This window comes from Sitophilus oryzae, unplaced genomic scaffold, assembly GCF_002938485.1.
Source record: "Sitophilus oryzae breed Bouriz unplaced genomic scaffold, Soryzae_2.0 scaffold_1396_pilon_pilon, whole genome shotgun sequence".
NCBI classification, from domain to species: Eukaryota; Metazoa; Arthropoda; class Insecta; order Coleoptera; family Curculionidae; genus Sitophilus; species Sitophilus oryzae.
In genome coordinates, this window is record NW_022146055.1 from 1,299,678 (window position 1) to 1,327,625 (window position 27,948).

The 27,948-nt window shown below is 32.5% G+C and overlaps 1 protein-coding gene and 2 long non-coding RNA genes across 3 annotated transcripts; 2 read left to right on the top strand and 1 right to left on the bottom strand.

Annotated features, from left to right (window-relative positions):
- Positions 1-1,769: 1,769 nt before the first annotated feature.
- LOC115875809 (DNA repair protein RAD50) lies at positions 1,770-27,911 on the bottom strand. Its single transcript, XM_030891319.1, has 5 exons — positions 26,873-27,911; positions 17,229-18,505; positions 11,222-12,304; positions 5,942-6,215; positions 1,770-2,598 (listed from the first exon to the last, which is right to left on the bottom strand). The coding sequence occupies exons 1-5, from the start codon at positions 27,717-27,719 to the stop codon at positions 2,207-2,209; spliced, it is 3,873 nt and encodes a 1,290-aa protein (XP_030747179.1). The 5' UTR covers positions 27,720-27,911; the 3' UTR covers positions 1,770-2,206.
- Positions 8,472-9,209, top strand: LOC115875810. The gene is made up of 3 exons (XR_004049058.1): positions 8,472-8,603; positions 8,657-9,035; positions 9,122-9,209. It is a non-coding gene; the product is annotated as an uncharacterized LOC115875810 (long non-coding RNA).
- On the top strand, positions 9,232-9,444 carry LOC115875811. The gene is made up of 2 exons (XR_004049059.1): positions 9,232-9,347; positions 9,405-9,444. It is a non-coding gene; the product is annotated as an uncharacterized LOC115875811 (long non-coding RNA).
- Positions 27,912-27,948: the final 37 nt, after the last annotated feature.

Consider the following 27,948-nt stretch of genomic DNA (forward strand, 5'->3'; position numbering starts at 1 on the left):
CTGTTTTGAAGAGTAATATCTTTTCGTCCATACCTGTATAAAATTACTGAGTGAAAAATATACATTTCCGTGATATTTTACGTAAAAAATGTCTCTTGGTAAAAATAGCTACGAGCAACCGTTCTCAAGATATTTAGAATGGAAACAGTCGATACCTGTCATTATCGACAAAAAATAAACATGTTGAGTAGATAGTTATTTGACTAAAATGATAAATTTGGGAACTTTTTTATTTTTTTTTTAAATTAATCATACATTTTTCTTCGAAAAAATGATGTTAAAACAGTTTCTGTTGAACCTTTGGAACAAAACATTTTAAATTTATGATTTCAGTCTATGTAACTATTTAGTCAACATGTTCAATTTATGTCAATAATAACAAATATTGATAATTTCGATTCCAAATATCTTGAAAACCATTACTCATAGCGATTTTTGCCAAGAGAACTTTTTTACGTTAAAAACGTCGCAAATGTATATTTTTTTACTCAGTAGTTTTATACAGGTACCGACGAAAAGTTATTATTCTTTAAACCGGTTAGAAAATATGTAGGTGGCGCCCTCTACAAGTAGCAGTCATATTGATATCAAAATCAAATTTCTCATGTCAAAAAACTCCCAGACACCAATTTTCATCCAAATATTAACGTTACTTCAGAAATTATTTGGAAAAAATCGAAATAAAAATGAAACTTCAACACCCTGTATCTCCGAAACTAAGGACATACATTTATACGAGCTTTTTTACTTATTTTTGTCTGCAGAATATGCTACCGAATTTTCCGTATTACAGTTCGGATCACCCTGTATATTAAGTTAGGTTGTAGAGAACTAGAAGACGAATCCATTGACATATATAACTCATTCTTCTGGTAAAATGGATTTGTCGGTCATATACAAACATACCAAAACTCGTTTTTTATCTGAAAAGTTATAGGGGTGAGCCACCTTTGAGACGCACCAGGTATATATGAACACCCTGTAGAGTATATTAATTTAGAGGTTAAGAAAAAAAAAACACTAATTGTATACTACTTTTTATTAATTATTAAAAACAAAAAGTGTGTAATATTTTTTTTTTATTACCGAATTATTAAAAAAAAAGTTTATGCAGAATATTTTCGGCATACCTAATAACAAAAATAGATTTGACATATCATGTGACAACTGTAACAACGACAAATTACAAAAATACTATTTACATATGAATAATTAAAAAATTTCAATGAGTAGATAGAAAAAATACGTGGCCAGATTGTCTTTACAAGAGGAAAAACTCTTTCATTAGGACATTTTGAGAAAAATACATTATTCATAAAAAGGTTTACTTGTTCTAAAATGGTTAATCCCGTTTATACATTTTCAAATTTCCATACTGTTTTAGAGAAAATTAAAAAAAACATGAAAATATAGTTATTTTTAAATTATTTTAATAGTTATTTTTAAAAATCAAAACGCGTTTCTATGGTAATATAATTTCGTTTTCATTCTTTGATACATTTTTATTGATACAATTTTAATTAACATAATATTTTATATATAATATTAAAATGTTAAAGAAGCACAAAAGTTGTTTAGTTCAATGCTACGGAAAGGGTGATAATATATGGTTATCGGAAAATTGGATACTTTAACAGCAAAAATATGACGTTAATCAAAATTAATAATATATTAATATAACCATCTATCAAGGAATGAAATCTAAATTATATTACCATAGAAACGACTTTTGATTTTTAGGACTTTGAAAAATTTCAACCATAATATAACCTCTAAAACGGTATGGATATTTGGAAAAGTTTAAACGGGATATTTTAACCACTTTAGAACAAGCCAAATTTTTTTTATGACGAAAACATTTTTCTCAAAATGTCAATATGTAATAAAAAAGTGTTTCCGTTTGTAAAGGCAAACCCGGTACATATTGTATATTTATAGGCCTTCTAAATAATTTAATACATTACTTTAGACGAAAGAAATAGCATGTCAGGTTGAGACTCATCTTTCCTATAAGCCATAGCAACAAAGTTTAGTCATTTTTAACAGAAAAATTTATTTCACCTACAGCCTTAGGAAAAAGGCAACAACTACTTTTAATTTCTGTAATCAAAGTTCTATTACTCATGATGAAAAAAAAAAATATTATAACCTAACAAAATAAAAAAAGGAATGCAAATGAAAGCTCAAAGAAAAACTGATTTAACGCTTATAAAATTTCCTTTTTAATTTGAGAATAACCATCTGAATTCCTCAAAACTTTATAATAATGAGAAACACTCTGGTTCCTCGTCAACATCTGCAAAAAGTCCTCGTCGTGAGTGATGATGAGTAGCTGAAATCCGCTATTTTTCTCTCTGGTCGAGATTATCTTTGACAATGCATCACACAAACTGCCTATGTTCTCCCTATCCAAATTGGTAGTGGGCTCGTCCAAGGCTAGAATGCCGCAGTTAGCGCTGAAGGTCTCTGCCAAGGCCATCCTGATCACCAGACAGGCAAGGACCTTTTGGCCGGCGCTGCAGCGACCTCTCATTTCCAATGCCACACCTTTTTTTACTTGGACCACCTTGTATTCGTAATTCCTTTTCCTGGAGCTCACTAAAATTAATAAAATACATTGAATCAAATGACTAATACAGGGTGGCGATGGCGCCTCTCATACGCCGCGGAGGCTCCAAAGAGAACGACAGTTTGTATTGAAATGAAATTTTGTGAGCATTTGTATGTTAATTCAGAATACAGCACTTTTTAAAAATATAGAAAGTTCTACAGGGTGTCCCCAAAAAAAGTTACATATCAAAGTTGTGTTTTTTGTAATGGAACACCCTGTATATTAATTGATTTTCGTATTCTGAAAGAAAAATAAAGGTGAGTTTTATAAGAGAAGTATATGACTAAAATGTAAGGTTTTTGACATATTTATCATTTTGTAGATATAAAGAACAATTTTTAAATTACAATAAAAGCTACCTAAATTGAAATTTACCCGGTATAGCATAATATGTAGTTAAATTAACTATTGTACTTTAAATCAAATTAAAACTTGGTCCAAAAAATTATACAGGGTGAGACAAAATTAATATTGAACATTGGTCGCCTTTAAAAGCATGTTGCTCTTTTATTTTAAACGGTACACCCAGTATATTATTCCTATATTCAATGGCGAATTCGTATCTCTTCAAAATACTATTAAGGTTGCCTACCCCTCAAACAAAGATTTTCCTAAATATTTTCATTTACATCTGAGTAGATCTTTATTATTTGATAAAATCTAGATGGCTGATTACAGCCACCAGCACCAGTAACATCAAACATATCAATGTCTGACATTACTTCAACAGAGCTGTCTAATTAGACCAACTTTAACAACTAGATATCAATTTTGTGTCAGTTAAAACAAAAAAATTTCTCAGAAATTTGCCGAAAATGTAAATTTATCCTACATCAGAGAGAATTGATATGATTCTGTTGGTGAATGCAGTTGTCCATTCACCAATTAATAGAATACATACTTAAATGCTCCTGATTTCATTTAGTCTGGGTTTTTTTTATGGGGATATGTTAAAGACAGTGTTTACAAAACTCGACCAACTATTATTCTCGACAACATGAGAGAAATTATTGTAGCTGCTTTTTGAGGTAGAACTCCACACATACCTTTTAAAATGAAAAGATGCTTTTGAGAAGACAATCATTTTATGCAGTTAACAGGAAAGGAAGCATTTTGAGCATTTGATTTCATCTAGCTAATTTTTGTCACATAATTATAGGTTTATATCTGGTTTTAATTCTGTAATAATTAAAATATGTCTTAAACGTGTATCTTTTTATTATCGTTGTGTATTTCTTTAATTTTTGTTAAATTAACAAAAGGTATATCACAGCCACCCTAAATTTCTTCAAATAATAAAGATCTATTGATACAAAATCATAAAAATTAAAGTATCTAGGAAAATCTTTGTCTGAGGGGTAGGCAACCTTAATAATATTTTGAAGATATATAAATTTCCCATTGAACACCGAAAAAATATACTGGGTGTTCTATTTAAAATAAAGGAGTAACTTGCTTTTAAAAGTGACTAATTCTCCATATTAATTTTGTCTTACCCTGTATAACTCTTCGGGTCAAATTTCAATTTGGTTTAACATGCAATGGTTACTATAATTAAATATCAGGCTATACAAGGTCAACTAAAATTTAGGCAGCTGTTATCGAAATTTAAATTTTTCTCTTCATTTTCACAAAATGTGAAATATATGTCAAAATCCTTAGATTTTAGGTATATAATAATAATAATAGCTCCCGTATATAGCGTTTAACGCCTTGGTAGTAGCAAAGTACAGCTTGCCATACTTTAGGTATATGCTTCTTTAATAAAACTCACCTTTATTAGCCGACCATACCAACAGGTATGGTAGACTATTAAGATCGGCAAAAAAAGTTTTTTTAATTTCACTCAAAATGAGTTATTTGGGTCATAAATGACCTAAATACAAAATATTTTCATGGTGTCTGTCTGTCTGTCCGTCTGTAACACGATAACTCAAAAACCGCTGAACCGATTTTAACCAAATTTGGCACAAAAATACTGTGGCACCCGAGAATATGACCATTAGTTTTTGGTGGGGGTGGTGGGTTGGTAAGGGGGTATGGGAGGGGATTAAAAATTTTAAAAAATCGTAACTCCAAAATTACAGTAGCTAGCGAAACGCGGTTTTCAAATTAAGATTAGGAATAATATTTGCAACAAAATTTGTAACAACATCAAAATCAGTCAAAGTCGCAGTTTTCGAGATATTAACATATTTTAGTATGGGCGGCTATACGTGCCTCCCGGCGCCAATTTTTTTTTTCCTAGAATCCGAAAATCAATTAATATATAGGGTGTTCCATTAGAAAAAAACAAAACTTTGATGTGTAACTTTTTTGGGGACACCCTGTAGAACTCTATATATATACAAACCATGCTTTCAATTAACCTACATATGCTCCCAAAATTTCATTTCGATATAAACTATATACCGTTCTCCTTGGAGCTTCCGCGGCGTATGAGAGGCGCCACCCTGTACTATTTTTATATTCATGCGATGGACGAAACATCTTGGAAACACCTTGTTATCTCGTTATATGTGACATTTTAGTTGAAACATTTGAAATTATCTACAGGGTCCGGCAATAGTGCGTCGGGCATCTGTAACTTCTATAATAACAAACTTAGGAATTCTGTATAAGTGCAAACCTAAAGTATTATTTCAGGAAAATATTTTAACCTCTATAGGGTGGCTCAAATAAGTGTATGTGGATCGGGATGATTTTTTTTAATGGAACACCCTGTATATTATTGCATTTTTGGCTTCCTTTCAGATCACTTTACATAATTCTAATATATGAGCAAATATATTTCGATAGTTTCAGAGTTATTAATAAATAACTAATAAATATATATTTTTCACCCTTTCCTAAAAAAATGTTCTGAAATCAAAACTATATTATTTATTTACTTTAGATGGTCTGTACTTACTTTGCTATAAATATGGTAATCGTAAATCATACAGGATGTTCAAAATTCTACGGCAAACTTTTTAAACTATAAAATAATTTTTCTTCGTCATAATCATGTCACCCAATAATTTTTCTCTCGTATTTTACCGTTGAAAGAGCCATATGAAATAATTCTGCGTGTATCTTCAAAACCATTAAAAATTTCGAAACACTCTAAATATAAAAAATTTACCATTTTTTAATTATCCATTTAATGAAAGAATAATATACGGGTTGTTCCATTTAAAAAATATTATACCGATCCACTCACTCTTTTTTGAGCCACCCTATAGAAGATAAAATATTTTTCTAAAATACATACTATTGCCGGACACTGTATATCCGTACAGAGTGACTCTATTACAACCAAATAAAAAACAACATGAGCCACAAACTTACTTCTTGAAACGTTATCCTCAGCTTGAATTTCGATATAGTCGATGTCGTTTCCCTTGTAGATGTTCCTCCAGAGGTCTCTTATGCTCATGTTGATGTGCCTCATCTTCTGCTTGTGGAACTTCAACAAAGAATTCTCCAATGCGGACGTGTAATTTTCCATGTCGCTCAACGTCCGTTGTTTCATTTTACACTGATAGAATTTTTTCCTGTGTTGGGTGGCAGCTTCGCGATGTTCTTTTAAATTCAGTTTACTCTGGATCTCATCAACCTTCTCCTACAAAATGCCTTTGTTTTAGATAATTTATAATTTTAGAAGTCCAAGAATTTTAGATCAAAGTCTTTTTCATTCCATAGAAAAAATTATGTTAAATAGAAAAATTCATATAAATAAGAGTCGGCATATATTCATATACAGGGTGTTTCAAAACATGTGCCATTTATCGTGGGGAAATTCCTCATGTAAAAATAACATTTATTTTTCATATCAACATAGGTCCGATTCTGTTTTGTTTCGTAGCTGCAGGGTGTTAAAGTGTTAATAATCTTTCAATTTATTATAATTTTCTATACTATAAGTACTTTTAGTAATTTGAATGGAGTTTTGAGGGTAAAAGTTGCTATAAGTGTTACATATTTTAATGCTAAAAAAGTGTCAAAAAATGCATCAGGGACGTGCATATGGGTTATCACTGGGATATTTTTCAAAAAAAACGTGCGCCACTGACCTTTTTTTTTCGTATCAAAATTGTGTAGGCCGTTTAATACCAATTAAAAGTTATCTCTTGATATTTTGCCCAATTCGGCCTCCTTGATGAGACGCTATTTTAATAATCACAATTAATAAAATTAAAATTAAAATAAAATTAATAAGTAATATATTTTACCTAATTTATTATTAAATATTATTACTGTTAGTTATTATTATTATTAGTCCAACATACAGCAATTTCGAATAAAAAAATATTGGTATTTAGGATATTTAGAAAAAAACCTAATTTTAAAAAGTTTTAACATCATGTAACTCTAAAACTCTAACATTTTCATACCTAACCCAACCTAACCATGTTTATAGGAACTTGTTTTCATATTTTTTGAGGAATCAATGAGTACATATTTAAAACTTTTGCAAGTTAATGATAATATTTTTTAAAGGTTGCTATTAGACTTAGATCAATGCAAATTAATAAAATTGCGTTTATCTCATCCAGGGGCGCTATTCTGTACACGGCATCGACAATCGTCGGTATCGGTAAGTTACGACAGCTCTCGATACGTTTTGTATATAGTAAAAATGTGTTAATTGTTGTTGTCATAGTTATGATCGGCCCTATGGCAGATATCGCAAATTTGTACCGACGAAAATCGGTATCTCTACCATGCCCTTGTCAACCTCACGGTAGAGATACCGAGAGTCGTCGGTACAAATTTGCGATATCTGCCATAGGGCCGATCGGTAACTATGACAACAACAATCAACACATGTTTACTATATACAAATACGTACCGATAGCTGTCGGAATCGGTGAGTTACCGATAGCTATCGGTACGTATTTGCATATAGTAAATATGTGTTAATTGTTGTTGTCATAGTTACCGATCGGCCCTATGACAGATATCGTAAATTTGTACCGACGACTCTCGGTATCTCTACCGTGAGGTTGACAAGGGCACGGTAGAGATACCGATTTTCGTCGGTACAAATTTGCGATATCTGTCATAGGGCCGATCGGTAACTATGACAACAACAATCAACACGACGCTCATTGGCCGTACGTACCGATAGCTGTCGGTAACTTGCCGATACCGACGATTGTACAGAATAGCGCCCCAGGAAGCCGAATTGGACAAAAAGACAACTTTTAATCGACATAAACTGCTTACACTATTGTCTATCAATAAGAGGAAAAAAAAGTCAGTGGCGTACATGCTTTTTTTAGAGAAATATTCCAGAGATATCCCAGAGACGTCCCTGGTGAATATGTCGCATTTATAGTAACTTTTACCCTCAAAATTTCATTCGAATCGCTAAAAGTACTTGGAACAAAATTATAATAAATCGAAAAAAAATATTAAGACTTTAACGCCCTGTAGCTACGAAACAAAGCAGAATCAGACCTATGTTGATATGAAAAATAAATCTTATTTTATCTCCCCACGAGAAATGGCACGTTTTTTGAAACACCCTGTATATAATAAGTCACGTCATATATTGTCGAACTCTCTCAATCACTTGCCAACCAGATGAAAGAGATTGGTGACATCATTACGGCATTTCGTAAATTACTGCATATTCTTTTTAGTAATTGTCATTTGATTTAGGGTTATAATTTTATTGACGGACATCGATCAATGTCAAAATTAAAATTTGATTATCGCTGTAAAACAAAATTCAATTTTTTTACGCTGCTACTTAAACTGCCGTTAAACGGTAGCCTACTGAAATGCCGTTAATAGATATGACGTCGTTGATGTGACGCACTTGACGGCTTTTTAATGCTTTGGTTAAAATGCCGTCGAACGCGTACTAAAATGCTGTTAATCAATTTGTGTTCCGTTTTCCGTTGCCCTTTTGGTATGTTTTTTTCGTCGCGTTTGCACTGTTATTGTAGTAACAATTTGTACTAAGTGGGTGTACATCTGGATATTATCGGTTCAGGATGCAGTAAGTGTTTCAGTTAGTTTTCTGATTGTTAATTTATCTATAAACATTTTTAGGTTAGTTAGGTACCTAATTATTTTTCATGACTGAAATTAGCATGCTGAAAATTGGGGATAGGTTCAGCTCATTCGCTGACGCAAAGAAAGCGATTGAGGAACTTGGTGAAAATACGTACACAACATTTTGGAAACGAGATGCCCGTACGATTGCAAGCAGTAAAATTGTGAGACCAATAGAAAGCTCTTTGATTTATTATCAACTTCTATATGCATGTAACCCCGGTGGAAAGAAGTTTAAGGGCAGTGGGAAAAAATTCGACAGTCTTGGACATTTAAAGAAGATTGCCCAGTACATGTAAGATTCAAAGCATTGTCTGATGGAAAAGCACTCGAGGTAACATCGGTTCAAATGAAGCACAATCATGTCACTTCGAAGGTAAGTTTACAGATTAGTTGACATATAGTATGCTTTTAGAATTCTTGCTTGAACAGTATTTTATTCATAAAAGATATATTTTGTAGGTTCTACATGCACATAACCCTAGCCAAAGAAAACTTTCCAGTAACATGAAGGAAAGCGTCAAGGATTATTTGAATATGAAGGCCAATAGAAAAAATGATACAGCAAAAGTTCAAGAAAGTACTGGTAAAATTGTTACTTTACAAGATTTAACAAATATGAAGATATCCGATCAATCAAGAAAAGAAAACTTAGATGGCTGCTTAAATATACTTAAAGCTAAATACGGTAAACTAAAATATTCTATTATCGTCTTATTAGTCCCAATAACTACTCTGTTTTCAGGTGCCAATGTAGCTGTTTTGCGAGACGAAGACAATAATTTCAGAGGACTTTTCATTCAAAGTCCAACCATGAAAAGTACAATGAAGGCTTTTCAGTAAATTATTTTTACTTCTAGAAATTATGATGATGCAGTTGTATTTGAAAGTAAAAATCAGTCTTCTGTGGAACACTCTGAGGTTTGTGACGAGACGGACCTTCAAGACAGAAACAATATGAGTGAAGCGCTCATATTAGATAATAGAAATACATCAACTCTTGGTCGGTCACCTGTGGAAGCACCTGAGTTTTGTAACGAGCTGGTTATAGAGGAGGAAATGACACGAGATGAAGCGCATCAACCTATATTTTTTTCCTATATTAGTGATTCAGTTTTAAATGACGTCAACAACCAGTCCCATCAAATAGTAGAAGTCAATGATTTCGCTTTGACATCAATTAAGATGCCTGTTTCAATAAAAAAAAACGAGGAAAACCAAAAGGACAGGACTTAACAGTCATAGGACTACCAAAGAAAAAGAAAAGATGTACTGTAGCAATTGCTAAACAATCCTATCATGAAAAACAAAATGTAATCCTGAATTGCTTCGTTAAGGATCGTAACATCGTTAGAGGCATCACAAATGGGAAATTTCTTGAAACTGTAGACCTTAAAATGCTCCCCGAAGAAATATCACATGCCGTTCTTGATGAGGCTGTTGATATCCACATGATAAGGTAAGTCTAGCGATACCTAATAATTACCAAATTAATAACTAATAATGTAAATTACGATTTTTAGAAGTTTTTGCACCGAGAAAGCCTTTGAAAAAATAACCAATCTAGTTGAGCAGAAACGACTTCAACAAAGTTGGTTTTGTTCTGTGTGCAGTGAAGACACATATCCGTTGTGCAGGATTGACTAAGCGACCTAAATCAAAACTGTGGTTTTGCAGATAATGCTATCTGTAGCATTATTATTTTTAAGTTGACGTAGTATTATTTTTAAGTTGTCAGTTTATAATTTGCAATAAAAACCTGAAAACCAATGCCATATATTACATTTTATCGCAAATACATTTTCAAACCTACAACGGCAACATATACGTCTACCTACATATACACCGTTCCAAGTTAATTTTATTCAGAATAAGCCATGACGGATTTTGGACAACATTACATTACAAATTATTAAGTATTAATCAGTAGCCTACTCTGCTTTAACGATTAACGGCATTTTAGTACGCGACCGTTCGACGACATTTTAACCAAAGCATTAAAAAGCCGTCAAGTGCGTCACATCAACGACGTCATACCTATTAACGGCATTTAGGTAGGCTACCGTTTAACGGCAGTTTAAGTACAGCCATTTTTTTATTGCAAAAATGCCTCAAATATTTAATCAAAATGACCAAGAGTTCTAAAAAAGAACGAACTCTAAGCTTATAAATTATTTTTCTGGAGAAAGACGCTGGTAGAACACATTGCCCGTGGACGCCATATAAAGTAAGTACAATGTTTGTGGTACAATGCAAAGGTGTAATATTCCTATGTAAAATACAAATTAATAGTTTTTAAATAATATAGCGAGTTGCTGATGGCTTTGGAAATAGGAATTTCAACAGTCCAAAGGATTGGAATTAAAGGGATCGTAACTGATGAAGAGTTCAAGAAAAAATTAATAAATGCCGAAAAAAAACGGAACTCGCTCAATCAATATGAACTGATCTCAGACACAAAAGTATTTGACAAATAATGATGACGTAACGGTAAACGACGGCTGAACAGTCTTTACATACTTTAAATGTCAACTTTTCCGAAATAATACATGACTTATTTACCTTTAACTGTCTTTTCTCTCCATTCTTCTCACTAATCTCCCTGGTAATCGCATCAATCTGTCCAGTAACCCTCCTTTTATCTTCTACAACAGACTTAGCATTGTAGCCCCCAATTTGCTTATTCAAACTCTCTATCTCCTTCTTCAACTCCTCCACTTCTTTCTGTTTATTTCTCAGTTCCAAGTTGTCCTTCAACTCTCTCAACTTGGTCTCTTGACTAGCTTGTTCTTCCTTTTTGCTCACTATTTTTTCTTCCAGTAGCTTTTTGGCTTTCTGCAACTTGGTGATGTTCAATTCATTCGATTCAATATTCTTAAGTAGCTCCTTTAGTTTTGACTCACAATCGCTGGATTTGAATGTGGTTACGCTAGCCTGTAACTTGCGAATGTCAGTCATTAAAATATTATGTTGTTCGAGATCGGCACGAGTTTTCTCAATTTGACTGTTATTATCTTTAACCGTTTGATTCCGTTCACGTTCGGCCTGGCTCAATTTCGTTTCAAGAGTTTGAATCGATTCGTCCAATTCTCTGCATTCCATCTCCAAATCTATTATGATCTGGTTGAATTCCTTAATTTGGTTTTGAATCAAAGGTTGCTCTTGCATCCCTTGTTGAATTTTGAGCTTCTTCTGAATGCACGTCTGGTATTGCTGGTTGAATTTCTGTATTTGCTCTCTGCAATCATTCAGTAAGTCCCTTTTGGTCTTCTCTGTGCGTCTAAGGTTAGTCAGGTCGGTCTCAACTTCGTGTAGGCTACGCTTAGAAAACACTTGTACTAGTTGTCGCTTCAGGGTGGCCAGTGAACTTTCGCTGGCCTCAACGTCTGATATGAGACGATCCAAAACAGCCGCGTCTGTGATAACTCTTCTGGAAATCTCCACTAAGGTATCTGGTTCTTTTCTTTCTTCCTTCAAAGCAACCAATCCCATTGTTGTTTCTTTTAAAGTTTCTTCTAGCTTTTCCAACTTCGACTCTAAAGCGGGGATCTCGTCGGTTTGAAGTCTAGAAATCTCGTCGCTGACTGGTTTGAGTTGCTGGAGCTCGTTATAAAACGTTTCTTCTTTCCTTAACTCATTTTCTACCTGAGAGTCAAGTAAATGTTTATTTGCGGTTGGTAAAAAATGTGAATTTGACAGAAAACTGTTATGTCGAACTGCCACTGTCTTTATTTATTATTTTAGGTTGTAGATACCAAGATAATTATAAAGTCAACTAAAAAAAAATAATTAAAAGAGACAATGAAAATTCCACATTGAAGTTTTCTTTCATTGAATATTGAAGCCTAGCAGTAAAATTGTTCTAAGTTGAGTTTAAGGATTGTTCTAACTAACGACTTGAAGCATTCTGCTGGTCATTCAAAAAAGTTAGAGTTTTTAATTATTATTTTAAATCTTAAAACCCTAATACCCGACACTGGTGCGGTCAGTACCTTCTCAGGTAGCTCTTCTAACCCTGATATCTTTATTGCCCTATTGTTATATGAGGGTTTTTATTGCCCTATTGTTAACGTACCGGATGTGTCCATCTACAAACGTGTTAAAGCTGTCTGAATTTCATTGGAAATAAACCCTTAAAATGAAATTGCTCCCATCTTTTGGCATGTCACACTGTACACAAGAAAACGCCTTTTGCATTTATAATGAGGTTCTGCTATTAGGCTTTTAGAAATAGAGTATAGTTAAAAACAGTTATCATTCTTCAAACCCATTAAAAAATATATAGGTGGCGCCCCCTACAAGTAGGAGTCATATTGACATCAAAATCAAATTTCTCATGTTAAAAAGCTCCCAGATACCAATTTTCATCGAAATATTGGCGTTACTTCAGGAATTATTTGGAAAAAATTTCACATATCAACACCCAGACAAAAATTTTCATCCAACTATCGACATTAGTTCAGAAATCTGATGAAAAAAATCGAAATAAAAAATGAACTTTCTACACCCTGTATCTCTGAAATGAAGCGTTTCAGGACATACATTTATACGAACTTTTTTTCGGTTTGGGTTTTAAGGTTTCCTGAATATAATTCGGAGCATTCTCTATATTTGAAACAAGTGAGAGTGCATCCACACCATCCTAGAAAATGCGGAACGGCGTATCGGATTAACGACCTTATATCGATTTCCAGCAATTCTATTGGCTGAAATGTTTGACAGATGAATTTTCGAAAAATTTCAGCAAAGCTGAATTGCTGGAAATTTCACCAAATTGCCGGAAATCGATACAAGGTCGTTACGCCGATACGCCGTTCCGCCTTTTCTAGGATGGTATGGATGCACCCTGAAACTTGCTGTATTAGACATAAACTGTAGGTATATGATCTACGGTAATCGCAAAACATTTTCCGGTGCACGTCATCAATCGTATCTAAATTGACACTAAAGCCTATAAACCTGACTAAATGAAATTTTGGCCAAAAATGTTTAAATTTGTTGTATAATTTAAGATATCCAGCAGCTCTTCATTTTACTTTATAGAGCAAATGATTGTAACACAGTTTAAAGAATATATACATATACAGTTGGCTCACTATAAGGAATTCTATTGTTATTTTGACTGCAAAGACGGCCCGTGACCCTTGGAGGTGGCAAAAAATTTGTACGTTTACAGGGTGCAGCGGAAGTGCTATTTTATCAGTCAGAACGCTGGTCGTATACGAGAGATCAACTAAAAAGCAAAACATGCTATAACTTAAGAAATATGCAAATATAATGTATTACAATATTTACTACTAATTGAAGAGCACACGGGAAAAACAATGAAAGTACCAAAAAGGGGGCTACACCTTTTAGTACCTAAATAAACGGGAATATCGATAACGGCCACATAGAAACAGGCATTTAAAAATGGGGAAAACGATATAAAAGTCCATGCGTAATTTGAATTAAAAAACGCTTTCCTGAACATTTATCATTTCTGGATGCTCATCGTTTTTTCCATATTGTGCTCGTCAATTGTTATATTTACTGTTACATAAAATTTAGTAAAAACTCTAAAAAACTTGTCAATAGCAGAACAAGTTGTATGCGCGTATTTTTATTACCTGACGATAAAATTTGGACTTTCCAGGTGGCTATTTAAAGTTAAATACAAACATCTAAAAAGCAAAACATGCTATTTAAAAAAATGCAAATTTATTATGAAATAATTTAATATGTACTTTGCCAACCGGTAAATACTGGAAAATCCAAAACATAATAGTAAAGTATCTACTACTACTCTAAAATATCTACTAAAATAATAAACTAATTGTTATAAATAAATATTTTGTGCATATTTCGAGTAAAATCTTTTCTTAATTTATATGTATATTTTTAAAACAATTTATTCATAGTTGGGTTTCCATAATTATAATATACTTAATATGTCTAATACTTTAATTATTATATACTTAATATCCTATACTATATAAACATATACCTTCCTTCATCTTTTGGGTACCTAAAGAACGATATATTGTCTGTCATTCTACTTTCCCAACCATCCACTGCACAAATATTTCTAGTATACATTTTATTCACAATTCGAACAAAACAACTAAACACTATTTTTGGTTCACCCTATGCATCGGAAGGAAAACAAAACTAAAATAAACTTGGAACGCTGTGTACACGTTGAGCAACGGATGTAGACTGGCCCAAGTCTACAAGACACGCGGGGAGCGGTGGGAGAAATTTTGATACGGGCGAAGAGTGGGCCAACTGATATATTTATATTCTTTAAACTGTGATTGTAAATCGTAACAGATATTTTATTTAGATTAAAGCTGCAAAAATTAGTTTAAATCGAATTTTATTATCACTATATTGGTCACATTGCGCCGTGTTCAGCAACGTTGTAGTTTATTATCATAATGTCAGTCATTATCTTAATTAGGTTTTTGTTAAATATTTGTGAGTAATTAAGTTAATAATTTATCGTTTTTTGCCTATTTTCATAGTCTTTTTTTAAAAATTATACTTTTAAGCACAAACAATTCTTTTAAGAACTAAATTTTCGAGTTTTTGTATTGCATTTCTCGAAATTGTGTGTTGAAAATATGCGGAAGCATTTAAATACGGAGGAAAATTAGGACAATATCAGGGAAACTTTGTCGAAGCAAAGAGCTTGTAGCTGATAAAATATTTTGAACGAGAATGTGACAATAAAGGTCCTTTGATAAAGGTTTCTTGATTGCAGTCAGAGAAGTAAGTTTAATTGGTAAGCACATTATACCACTTTCAAAGATATTTCTACGTTAGTTATGAGTAAATTCTGTGATTTTTAATTTGTGCATTAATGGCACCCTTTTACTTGTTATTGCCACCTGTGTAGATGTACATCAATAAATAAATAAATAACCCATAATAACGCTTAGAATAATCGTCATAATAAATTAAAACAAATTAGTTGCTAAAATATTACTCATTAAATTAAAAATAAAACGTAAAAATCTTTAAAAAATGATATAATAAATATATTGTTTCCCAATTTTACATTAAGATTCATCTCGAAAATCCATCACAATCTGGAAGCGCTGCTATCGCCATCGCTAGTCGCTCAAAGTTGGTCACGTGCATCGGAAAATGTTTTTCGATTACCGTACGTATGGAAGATAGAGCTATCTGTGGTAGAGGTAAAGATAATTATCTTCATGTATTGAAAAGTGGTCATAACAAAGAACTCTTAAGATGGCGCTGCTGTAGCAAAAGTTTTACATTTTAAGCACTAAAAAATCTTAGAACAGAAAATAATTCAAAAGAAATAAATTGCAATTTCTGAAGACGCATTGTGCCTCTCTTTTTAACAAACTTCACTTTATTTATAACCACTAAATTCAGCTCAATCCCTTATTCCTTGTTAGCGGCACTGTGGTTATTTAGTGAACCCTTATTTTTCCCAGTTTGGTGACAACCTTTTCAAATAAAGTCCCATAAAAGATGTTTCTCCTTACCTCTACCACAGATTAGGCATACTATATGTATACAGATAAAAATCTTATCCCTAATTCGTGGTACAAAAAGTGTTTTTTATAACGATGTGCAAACGAGTAAAATTTCCTGTGCGCAATAATAAACTCGCGTAAAATAACAATAAACAGCATAATAGAGAGATATCGCTAAACCGAATAGCGCGCATGGACGTTAATAAGGCCAGGTGTTATTTCCTTTACGTGAGGTGGTATTAACTCTCTTCATTTATAGTTATCGGATCGGAAAGAATTCTGTTCGCGTCGCGTCCGCTATTTAAACTTAACCTAACTTTGAATTTAAAACTTTGAAATTGTTTTGTTTACTAGGTATTTTAAAACTAAAGGGCTAAAGTGCTTATTTCCAGTGCTTTATTGTTCAACGTCTGCCAGTGGGTTTAGGGCAACAAACAACAAATTCTCTTATAAGGGCTAAGTCGTCATCTGCTGTAAACCTAAGCCTCTTTATAGGTTCTTTAATATTGGAAGAGGTGGAATCCATATTTTGGGCCATATTTATTTAATTAAAACTAATCCCAGCTACTTAAATATCAAATTACCTAATAAAAAACTAAAGTAATAATTGAAAACAATTCAAACATAACCTAAAATAAAAGATCTCGCCGGCCGGCCCCGGTTGTCAAATATCCGCACATGCCCATTTAAGCAATTTTTAAACGTTATTTAGAAATAGCGCTTGATTTAATTGGTCCGCAAATTACGTCAGACAGTAACGTTATTAGTGGGTGTTGCGTTAAAAATTGACTCGCGCATATCGTAACCATGATAAGGTACGCGTAAATACTGGATGACGCTATTCGGTTTTCCGATATCTCTCTAATAACTGTGCCGGTCAGGCGCTGTGCACAATTTTAGAGGCCATAAGTGGGCGTGCTATGTGCGCAAACTAGTAACCTAACTAGTGCCCGATTCCGAAAATTGGAACCACAAAAAACAATAAAGAAAAAACAAAGTTTATAATCTGTATAATCTGTGCCTCTACCCTCCATGGGTCTACAAATAGTATTATTTGAAACGAAAATAATTATAGTTACCTCAGTCAGTTTCCTGGGTAGTTCCTCAATTCTGCTTTTAAGTCTGGAAATTATGTTAGGAACCATTCTCTTCTTGTCAGAAAAATCGGTTTCACATACTGGACAACACGGAGTCTCTTGTTGAAACTGCACAATAAACTCGTCAAAGAACGTCTTCGCTGAACGATAAGTACCTTTATCTCTTTGCAGCTTCTCTTTTTTCCCATGAGACTGGTTCAGGACTTCATTAAAAATTTTACCCTTACATTTGGCGTCAATTTTGTTCCTTTTTGTTTTCAGTTCTTCTCTTTGACTCTCTAACAGTTCTCTGGTATTTTTGACGTCTGCTTCTAACGAAGAAACGCGCTTGTCATGGACTGTTATGTCTCGGTCCGCATCTTTTAACTTTCTCTCTTGAACCCTCTGAATTTCTTTGATGGCCTGTTGGAAATGACGCTTTGGAATATTATTGTGAAACAATTTCTCAAAGTTGGTCTTATGGTTTCGATGGATCTCTTCAATCTCGGCCCGTTTCTCTTGAACCATTGCCGACTCTTTTTTTATTTCCTGCTCAGTAGAATAATTTTGCTGCAAAAGTTTAAACTCCCGTTCTTTCATGGTTATTTGGCGGGAAATGTCATCTAATTCATTTTGAAACACTTCCTCGTTGAATTCAGATTTGATCTGAGTTAAACTAGACTCGACATCGGTAATCTGTTGATCCACGTCGGTCATTTGGCTGTGAGAAAGGGAAAAACGACTCAGTTTGCTTTTGTTTTCAGAGATTTTAGTTTCATACTCTCCGGTAGCTTTCTTTTTTGAAGCTAAACTTGACTTGGCAGCCACTAAACTGTCTCGAATTTTGCTGACTTTTTCTTGTAGTTGTTTGGCGTTCATATCTTTTGCCGCAACCAATTTTGCGAAATTCTCTTTTTCTACTTTATAGGCGCTTTCAAGCTTTTCTATAGATTGTGACGGTTCTTCTACATTATCAGAAAGAACTTTTAACATAATTCTGCCTTTTTCGATCGATTTATCCAGTTCTTCACAGGTTTTCTTGTGTCTTTCTTCGTCAGCTTTCATTTTTCCGGAATTTCGCTGCAAATTTTGCAGTTCTTGACTCACTTCGCGTAAGCTGACCTCGATTTTCGTTTTTTTGCCTTCCATTTCACCAATAAGACTCAATGTCTCCTTTTCGTTTTTATTGAAATTTAGGATTTTATTTTGCAGGTCTTCATCTGAGCCTACGAATTCTTCTTTGATGTATTCTCTCAAGTTTTGCTGCTGTTTAACTAAAGCTGTAAATAAAAATTAAGTTTAATGGTATACAGTCCTATGTAAAGATTGTAATCAGAAATGTGTTGGGCAAACTAGAAGATCAATATTAACAAGATGAAAAGAACATACGGCTCAGATCAGGTATGGTAGACCAGATAAATATTACGTTGCTCAGCACACTATTGATAAAGTATAGATATTAATAATTTAAAATTAAACACGAAAATTAATGTCTGGTTTCTGTCGAACCTTTGACACAAAAATAATACAAATTTATTACGACAGTCTAATAACTATCTAGTCCTCTGTCTAGTCTACATGTTTATTTTGTCAATGATGAATGAATGATTATTTGTTTAGGGTTTATTCAAAGGTTTAGGGTGTATTCCGTAGCTTACCTTGGTTATGGTTTTATGTTCCGTTTCACTCGGTTTCCTGAAAGTTTTCTTATTACGGAACACGGTTCCTGAAAAATTCGGTTCTGTCACCAAACTAACCAACGCGAGAAGGCTGTTTTTTCTGGTTCTGTTTGTCAATCAATGTCATTTATGTGAAAGAAATCAAGCAAATATTGAAAGTTCGACTGAAATTCTCATTTAATTTCTAAAATTTGTTATAATATTTTGTATTTACATCCAAAAGCAATGGAGGTAGGCAGTAAAGGTAAATAAATTTCATTAACTAAATAGAATGACTTTTTAGAACCATTTAAACTTATCATGCATCGCCATTGTTTCTTAAAGTCAGGAACATTTAAAGAAAACATGAAAATCAATATAACAAGTAATCGTGAATGTTTTGTAAGCTATAAAAATATAAATATTGATTAGATTTGTTTATTTATTATTGATCTATTTTAATATTGGACCTGCAAATCTTCACTTGAGCTGTCTAACGAGTTTAACAGTTTATTAATAAAGTAACGTATGAGCGAATAAAAACGGCGTCAGCGATGGCTATGAAAGAAGATCGCTGTCATTTTATATGTAAAATTATATGGGAAATGTCATCGATCGTCATTTCATAGCCATCGCTGATGCCGTTTTTATTCGATCATACGGTACTTTTCAATATTAAACACCATTGAAAAGAAGAAGCAAACGTAAAAGCAGAGAATAGGTACATTAAAAATGCATAATAGATAAATTTTATAATAGAGGTATTGAAATTTAGAAAACGTCAACATTTGACGTTTCCAGTATTTTACCAAACCGTTCCGTAGCAAACCGATGTTTTTCAGGAACCGCTCTTTACCGTAGTTTACCGGTCTGGTTCGCCTGGTTTTGCAACGGAATACAGCCTTAATTAAAATGTATTGATTATTTCGATTCCAAATATATTGGGAACATTTCCCATGGAAAAAATATCCGGATACCAATTTTCATCCAAATATCAATGTTAGTTATACGTTTGTATAGATTCTTAAGTTTATAAATAAGTGCCACTTGCTTGGAAAAAACTGGTATAAGGGCCTAATATTATACAGGGTTGTTCACCACATACGACACGGAGTATTGTAGCTAAACAATTAGATTTTTATAAATTTTACGTTTTGGGTTCGTTGAAGGACTATTAGAGCTACAATTTAAAAATAATTTTAGAAGATACAGAGTGTCCCAAATAAGTAAAAAATGCTATAGATGTATTTTTTTAAATGGAACACCCTGTATATTATTCTATTTTTAGATTCTACGATTGAAATAAAGGTAAATTTTATTAAAGTTTATCACACTTAAACCTTATCGTTTTTGAAATATTTTCAATTTTGTGAAATTGCAGTAAAAATGTTAAGGCTTCATTTCTCCAAGGGTATCAAAGTTTTTAATACTAAATATTTACTGAAGTTTATTTATTTATCAGTTATTGTGTTGTTGTTATTGTAACTTGTTTAATTTAAATGGAACGCCCTATATATTTTCGGAAAATCAAATGCATAATTTAATTGTCTATCAAACTGTATTATACCACTTTTTACCTATCCCTTCAAGTTTTCGTAGAAAATGCATTTTCTTATAATTTAGACCTCATTTATCAATATACCCATGGAATATTGACATTTTAGATTGTTTTTAAAGCAGCAAATGTACAAAATATACAGGCTAGTAATATTATCGTTTTTAACAAAATGATAATATTACTAGCCCATTTGTATGCAAAAAGAAAACTATTTAAATCTTCATAAAAGAGTATACCATTAATTAAATATACCACCATTATTTCCGCCCAAATACTAATTAATAAAAATTAAAAAATAATAATTAATTAATAATTAATTAATTAATTATTAATTAATGAAATAAACAAACTATATCGACAATATTAGTATCTGTACTCTTTAAAAATTTGGTACATCTTTGAAAATAATCTAAAATGTCAGTATTCCATGGGTATATTGATAAATGAATTTAAAATTACAAGAAAATGCATTTTCTACGGAAACTTGAAGCTATAGGTAAAAAATGGTATAATACAATTTGAGAGACAATTAAATTGTGCATCTGATTCTCATAAAATATACAGGGTGTACTATTTAAATTAAACAACTTATTGCCGTTTAAAGCTAGTAATTATTTAAAATAAAATTTTAGACACTCTGTATAAGGTAGTATAATTTTTATTATTGCAACACAATAACTGATCAATAAATAAACTTCAGTAAATATTTAGTATTAAAAACTTTGATACCCTTGGAGAAATGAAGCCTTAAAATTTTGACTGCAATTTCACAAAATTGAAAATATTTCAAGAACGGTAAGGTTTAAGTGTAATAAACCTTTATTAAATTTACCTTTATTTTAATCGTAGAAACTAAAAATGTAATAATATACAGGGTGTTCCATTTAAAAAAATACAACTTTGATATTTTTTATTTATTTGGGACACTCTGTATCTTGTAAAAATATTTTTAAATTGTAGCTCTAATAGTCCTTCAACGAACCCAAAACTTACAATTTGTAAAAATCTAATCGTTTAACTACAATACTCCGTGACGTATGTGGTGAACAACCCTGTATACTGAAAGACAATCAGAATGATAAAAGGCCTAACATACCTATATGAATTTAATAAAAATGTATATGTCCAAAGGGTCAATAAAATTTATATTGAATTTGGGTAAATACTACTATACCCGATATACAGGGTGGTCGGAATTGTATTCCGGAAACTTCTGCAGCATATTCTGCAGATAAAAATAAGTAAAAAATTTCGTATAAATGTATGTCCGAAAATTCTTAATTTCAGAGACACAGGGTGTAGAAGTTTCATTTTTATTTCGATTTTTTCCAAATAATTTCTGAAGTAACGTCAATATATAGATGAAAATTGGTGTCTGGGAGTTTTTTGACGTGAAAAATTTGATTTCGATGTCAATATGACCCCTACTTGTAGAGGGCGCCACCTACATATGTTTTAACTGGTTTGAAGAGCAATCACTTTTCGTTCGTACCTGTACAAAACTACTAAGTGAAAAAATATACATTTACGACGTTTTTTACGTAAAAAAGATCACTTGGTAAAAATTGCTACGAGTAATGGTTTTCGAGATATTTGGAATCTAAATTATCAATACCTGTTGTCATTGACATAAATTAAACATGCTGACTAAATAGTTATTAGACAGAAATCATAAATTTGAAAAGTTTTTGTACCAGAAGTTCAGCAGAAACTGTTTTATCATCGTTTTTTCGCAGAAAAATTAATGATTAATTTAAAAAAAAATCCAAATTTATTATTTCAGTCAAATAACTACCTACTCAACGTGTTTATTTTTTGTCAATAATGACATGTATTATTTCCATTCTAAATATCTTGAGAACGGTTGTTCGTAGCGATTTTTACCGAGAGACATTTTTTACGTAAAAAGTCATGGAAATGTATATATTTTTACTCAGTAGTTTTATACAGGTACGGACGAAAAGTTATTACTCGTCAAAACAGTTAAAACACATGTAGGTGGCGCCCCCTACAAATAAGAGTCATATTGATATCAAAATCAGATTTCTCATGTCAAAAAACTCCCAGGCACCAATTTTCATCCATATATTGATGTTACTTCAGAAATTATTTGGAAAAAATCGGAATAAAAATGAGACTTCTACACCCTGTATCTCCGAAACTAAGCATTTTAGAACATACATTTATACGACATTTTTTACTTATTTTTAATTGCGGAATATGCTGCCGAAGTTTCCGGAATACAGTTCGGACCACCCTGTATACCCAATCATACTCACGTTTTTAATTTAAGCTATTCTAACAATTTTTAAAAACAATTTGTTGTTAAATTAAAATTATTGAATTAGTAACATCACTATTAAAAAATAGGGGTTGATGGTAGAAGGGTCAAAAGTTAGTGTTGTATGTATTTTTTAATACCCCATCATAAAAAAATTAAAATAAAAAAATTTGCCCAAAAAGTAAAAAAATATGAGGCGGAGCACCCTTATCATTTAGGGGTATAAAAAATAGATAACAACCTATTCTAAGACCTACTGAATAAATATGTATATAAAATTTCATCAAAATCGGTCAAGCCCTTTCGGAGGAGTATGGTAACTAAAACTGTGACACGAGAATTTTATATATTAGATAAATCAATACAACCTGTATTTTATGTTTTGTTAAGCACTTATCTCCAAAATCAAAAAGAATTTGATCATCATTTCTAAAGTAACTTGATGATACTTTTGTTTCGACCAAAGGTTTCGACAATACAGTCTATTATCAATATAATATGTCTTTATATCAATGTTAATTTTAGATTATTTTAACCCCTAAATGAAACAATCCACCCCAGATAAACCACTTTTATTATTACGTCATACAGCTTGTGCTATTAATTAAATATTGACTGGTACTCTGGTTTGTGCTCTGGTGCTCTCGTACCTAGCGCGGAGCCGGCGCGTTCGCGGTGCCTGCCAGACCTCTCCCGTCGGTGGTAAGCCAGAGTCATCCCGAGCGTCCTTGCGCATGCTCGCTCGGCCACCCTGCTGTCATGATGTCATTATTATCATTATGTTAACATCAATATATGTCTATTATATCTATATATGTCTATAGTCTATACGATCATAGGGTAAGTAAAAAATGAGCCAGTGGTGAAGATATACAGTATATTCATAATAATTCATATTAAGCCTTACCTTCATAAGTCTTTTTTAAACCATTCAAATTCTGACTTAGGTTGGTCAATTCCATTTCAATCTTCTCAATTTTCTCAGACTCTCGATTCAATGGTTCTATATCTTCTTCTCTCTTTGTTATAGTCTCCTCAATAGTTTGCAGTTGTCCTTTGCCCACATTTAATGAGCTCTGCAAATTTTCTGCGTAGTTCTTTATCAACTCTCTACGCTTTAACTTTTCATCTAATTCTTTTACATCATTCCTTATTTATTTCTTGGGTAAATTTCCTAAATCGTTCGACGCATTTATTATATTCTGTGGTCCCAAATATCTGGTCAAATCTCTCTTTCAGCTTTTTACCTTCATCCAATGGCCAAGCCGAGTCTTCCTGATGGCAAAAGATAACATTATTAAAGATTGCTATTGGCACATTCAGTTTATGTGTACAGTAGCTACTAATATCGGCACAGCGACCGCTAATGTCTTCTTTGTGTTGCGGATCATCTCCTTTCTCATAACGTATAGTTGGTGCGATACCTTTGAACTTTATAGACCCTCTTGTTACAGTAACTTCGCCGAACTTACCGACAGTTATATAGTCACCCTTGGAGTCTCTGAAACGTAATTTAATCGAACATTTCGCGTACGATTTATTGGATAATTGTGGGTCGTTAACAAACCCACTTGCACTGCCCGTTCCAGCCGGTAGGACATTTGTTAAAGCATACTTTACACATTCGATAATAGTGGTTTTGCCACAACCATTTTGACCGAGAATCAACGTTAAGGGGGTGGAAAACTCGATTTTTTCTTCGCCATCGTAACTGAAACTTCTTACACCAGAAATAGCGATATTGTCTAAAAGAGCCATCGATTTTTATTACCTCTTTATGACTAGTAGAGAATGTAGAGAAAAAAACTAGTAAGTTAAAAAGACACTTGTTATAAACAAAAACTCAGTATTATATTTTTTCAATATACATGAGAAATCATAAACATACACTGAAAGCACAGATTAGGTACACTGTAATAATACAGATAAAACTCTTATCCCTAATTCGTGGTACGAAAATTGTTTTTTATCAAGATAAGCAACGTATCATGTTTCCTGTGCGCAAAAATAAACTTTCCGAGGTGTCAGTGAAATATAAGAGACCTGAAGATATAAACACAGCTTACTTATACCGGGTGCGTCTTAAAAGTGGCTCACCCCTATAACTTTTTTATTTTTTTCAGATAACAAAATGAGATTTGGTATGTTAGTATATCACATAAATTCGGATTTATTGACGCATTCAATTGTTTTTGATTACTTCCTGTTTCACCGGAAATGACTACAACTTTTGTTTTTTAAATAAATGGCACTCTCGGTATTTCTTGACTTTATTCGACATACATTCTGAATAGAATGACATATCATATGTCAACTTTTGACATTCTCGCTTAATAAAAAATCAATCTAGAGTGCCATGGCTATGTTAAAAACACCAATTCTTAATCGAGGGGAAAACTTAAATATTTTATTGTAAATAATTATATACAGTATGTCCCCTGTAACTTTTTTATTTTTCAGATAAAAAAATGACATTTGGTATATTAGTATGTGACATAAATTAGGATCGATTGACGTATTCAATAATTGTTTTTGGTCACTTTAATTTTCACCGGAAATGACTACTTTTGATTTTTAATGGCACCCTCGGTATATTTCTACTTAATTCGAAAGAAAACGACACTTTGAATAGAATGAGATATCATATGTCAACTTTTAAAATTTTCGTAAAAGGTTTATTTGGAATTGTAACATGCGGTCATAACGACAATTTGAGTCAAATACCAAGTACCAAGTGTGTGGTACCAAATTATTCGTAAAAAAATGGTTTTCCAAATATGCTAATGAGCCACCCTTGTTCCATTTGAAAAAATAATATTAAAAATACGATTTGGGCATCGTTTAACCGGCCAGAACAAGACACGAAAAACATTAGACGATCAAATCTATTTTTCCAAGGCTCCTTGATTAAAAATTAGTATTTTTAACACAGCCATGATACTCTGGATTGAAATTTAAAACACGATTTTTCTTTAAGCGAAAATATCAAAAGTTGACATGTGATATGTCATTCTATTTAGAATGTCATTTTCAATCGAATAAAGTAAAAATATACCGGAGGTGTCCTTTAAAAATCAAAACTTGTACTCATTTTTCCGGTGAAACAAGAAGTGACCAAAAACAATGCATACGTCAGTCAATCCTAATTTATGTCATATACTAACATACCAAATCTCGTTTTTTATCTTGAAAAATAAAAAAATTATATGGGTGAGCCATTTTCGAGATGCACCCGGTTTGCACTTTATAATAAAGACTTTATTATTAATTATTATATATTATATGAATAATTATATTAAATATTCTATAAATTATAAAGAGATTATTATTATTATTATATCAATATAATATGTCAAGTATATACCGGGTGGTGCGAAGTTGAAATCCCATGCAAATTTTGAACTGTTGAAATATTTGCTCCCCTATTAATTTTACAGCTAAGTCATCAATAGGTTTTTTAAAGGTCTGCATATACTGAATACACATGCCAAATGTGAACAATTTTCGACAAGCCGATTTTAAGTACATTAAGAAAAACTGCATCTATTTTTAAATTAAAATTGAACAAATAACAATGCAAAACCACGCAAATGCCAATGTACCTTAAGTTGTCATCCTAATTTTGTCAATGTCAAATTATATTTTCCAAACATTACGCTTTTGCCTCATTCGAACCAGTTTTAAATTACAAAAATGCATTTTGGGGACACTAACCACACTAACAAGAGGTATCATAACATAGTAGTGTAGAGCACAACAAATTACATTTGCCAAAAGAAAAATGGCATGTGTATTTAGCATATGCAGACCTTTAAAAAAACTCTATTTGTGACTTACCTGTAAAATTAATAGGGGAACAAATATTTCAACAGTTCAAAATTTGCATATGGGATGTCCTGTTTCCAACGACGATGCACCACCCAGTATAGGGTCATAGGGTGAGTCAAAATGAGTAAGTGATAGAGATATTCAGTATATTGTAGTCACATAGTGTATTCCGTCTTTTCATGAAGATCCTAGGTCACTTCATGAAGCGTCGGTTAGGTTAGCAGTTTAGTTATGTTATTAGAAAAAAAAATGGTTATGTTCTTAAAAAAAAGACGGAATACAATATGAGACTACGACACAGTATATTCATATAAAGCCTTACCTTCATAAGTCTTTTCTAAACCTTTCAAATTCTGACTAAGGTTGCTCAATTCCCTTTCAATCTTACAAATTTTCTCAAACTCTCGATTCAATGGTTCTATATCTTCTTCTCTCTTTGTTATAGTCTCCTCAATAGTTTGCAGTTGTTCTTTGCCCACATTTAATGAGCTCTGCAAATTTTCTGCGTTGTTCTTTATCAACTCTTTATGCTTTAGTTCTACTTCTACTACTTTTACATCATTCCTTAATTCTTTGATAAATTTCCTAAATCGTTCGACGCATTTATTATATTCTGTAGCCCCAAATATCTGGTCAAATCTCTCTTTCAGCTTTTTACCTTCATCCAATGGCCAAGCCGAGTCTTCCTGATGGCAAAAGATAACATTGTTAAGGATTGCTTTTGGTACATTCAATTTCTGTGTGCAGTAGCTACTAATATCGGCACAGCGACCGCTAATGTCTTCTTTGTGTTGCGGATCATCTCCTTTCTCATAACGTATAGTTGGTGCGATACCTTTGAACTTTATAGACCCTCTTGTTACAGTAACTTCGCCGAACTTACCGACAGTTATATAGTCACCCTTGGAGTCTCTGAAACGTAATTTAATCGAACATTTCGCGTACGATTTATTGGATAACTGTGGGTCATTTACAAACCCACTTCCACTGCCCGTTCCAGCCGGTAGGACATTTGTTAAAGCATACTTTACACATTCAATAATAGTGGTTTTCCCACAACCATTTTGACCGAGAATTAACGTTAGGGGGGTGGAAAACTTAATTTTTTCTTCGTTATCGTGACTGAAACTTCTTACACCAGAAATAGTAAGTTTGTCTAAAAGAGCCATCGATTTCTATTACCTCTTTATGACTTGTACAGAAACAAAGTAGTAAATTAAAAACACTTGTTATGCACAAAAATTCAATGTTATATCTTTTCAATATACGTGAGAAATCATAAACATACACTGAAGGGACACAAAAAAAGAGGCAAAACCATTGGGCAAAACGATTACAAATTCAAATATGTTAGGTTATGTTGTGTTTTAGGAATTAGGAAGTTGTCTCTTTTTCGCT

Excerpts from the sequence above, each read along its gene's own strand:
- LOC115875809 (XM_030891319.1), bottom strand. The coding sequence starts at position 27,719 with ATGGCTCTTTTAGACAAACTTACTATTTCTGGTGTAAGAAGTTTCAGT. Across the intron at positions 6,216-11,221 it reads GAGAGAAAAGACAGTTAAAG|GAGAAGGTTGATGAGATCCA; the intron begins GTAAATAAGTCA and ends GGCATTTTGTAG. Across the intron at positions 2,599-5,941 it reads TGAGGATAACGTTTCAAGAA|TGAGCTCCAGGAAAAGGAAT; the intron begins GTAAGTTTGTGG and ends TATTAATTTTAG.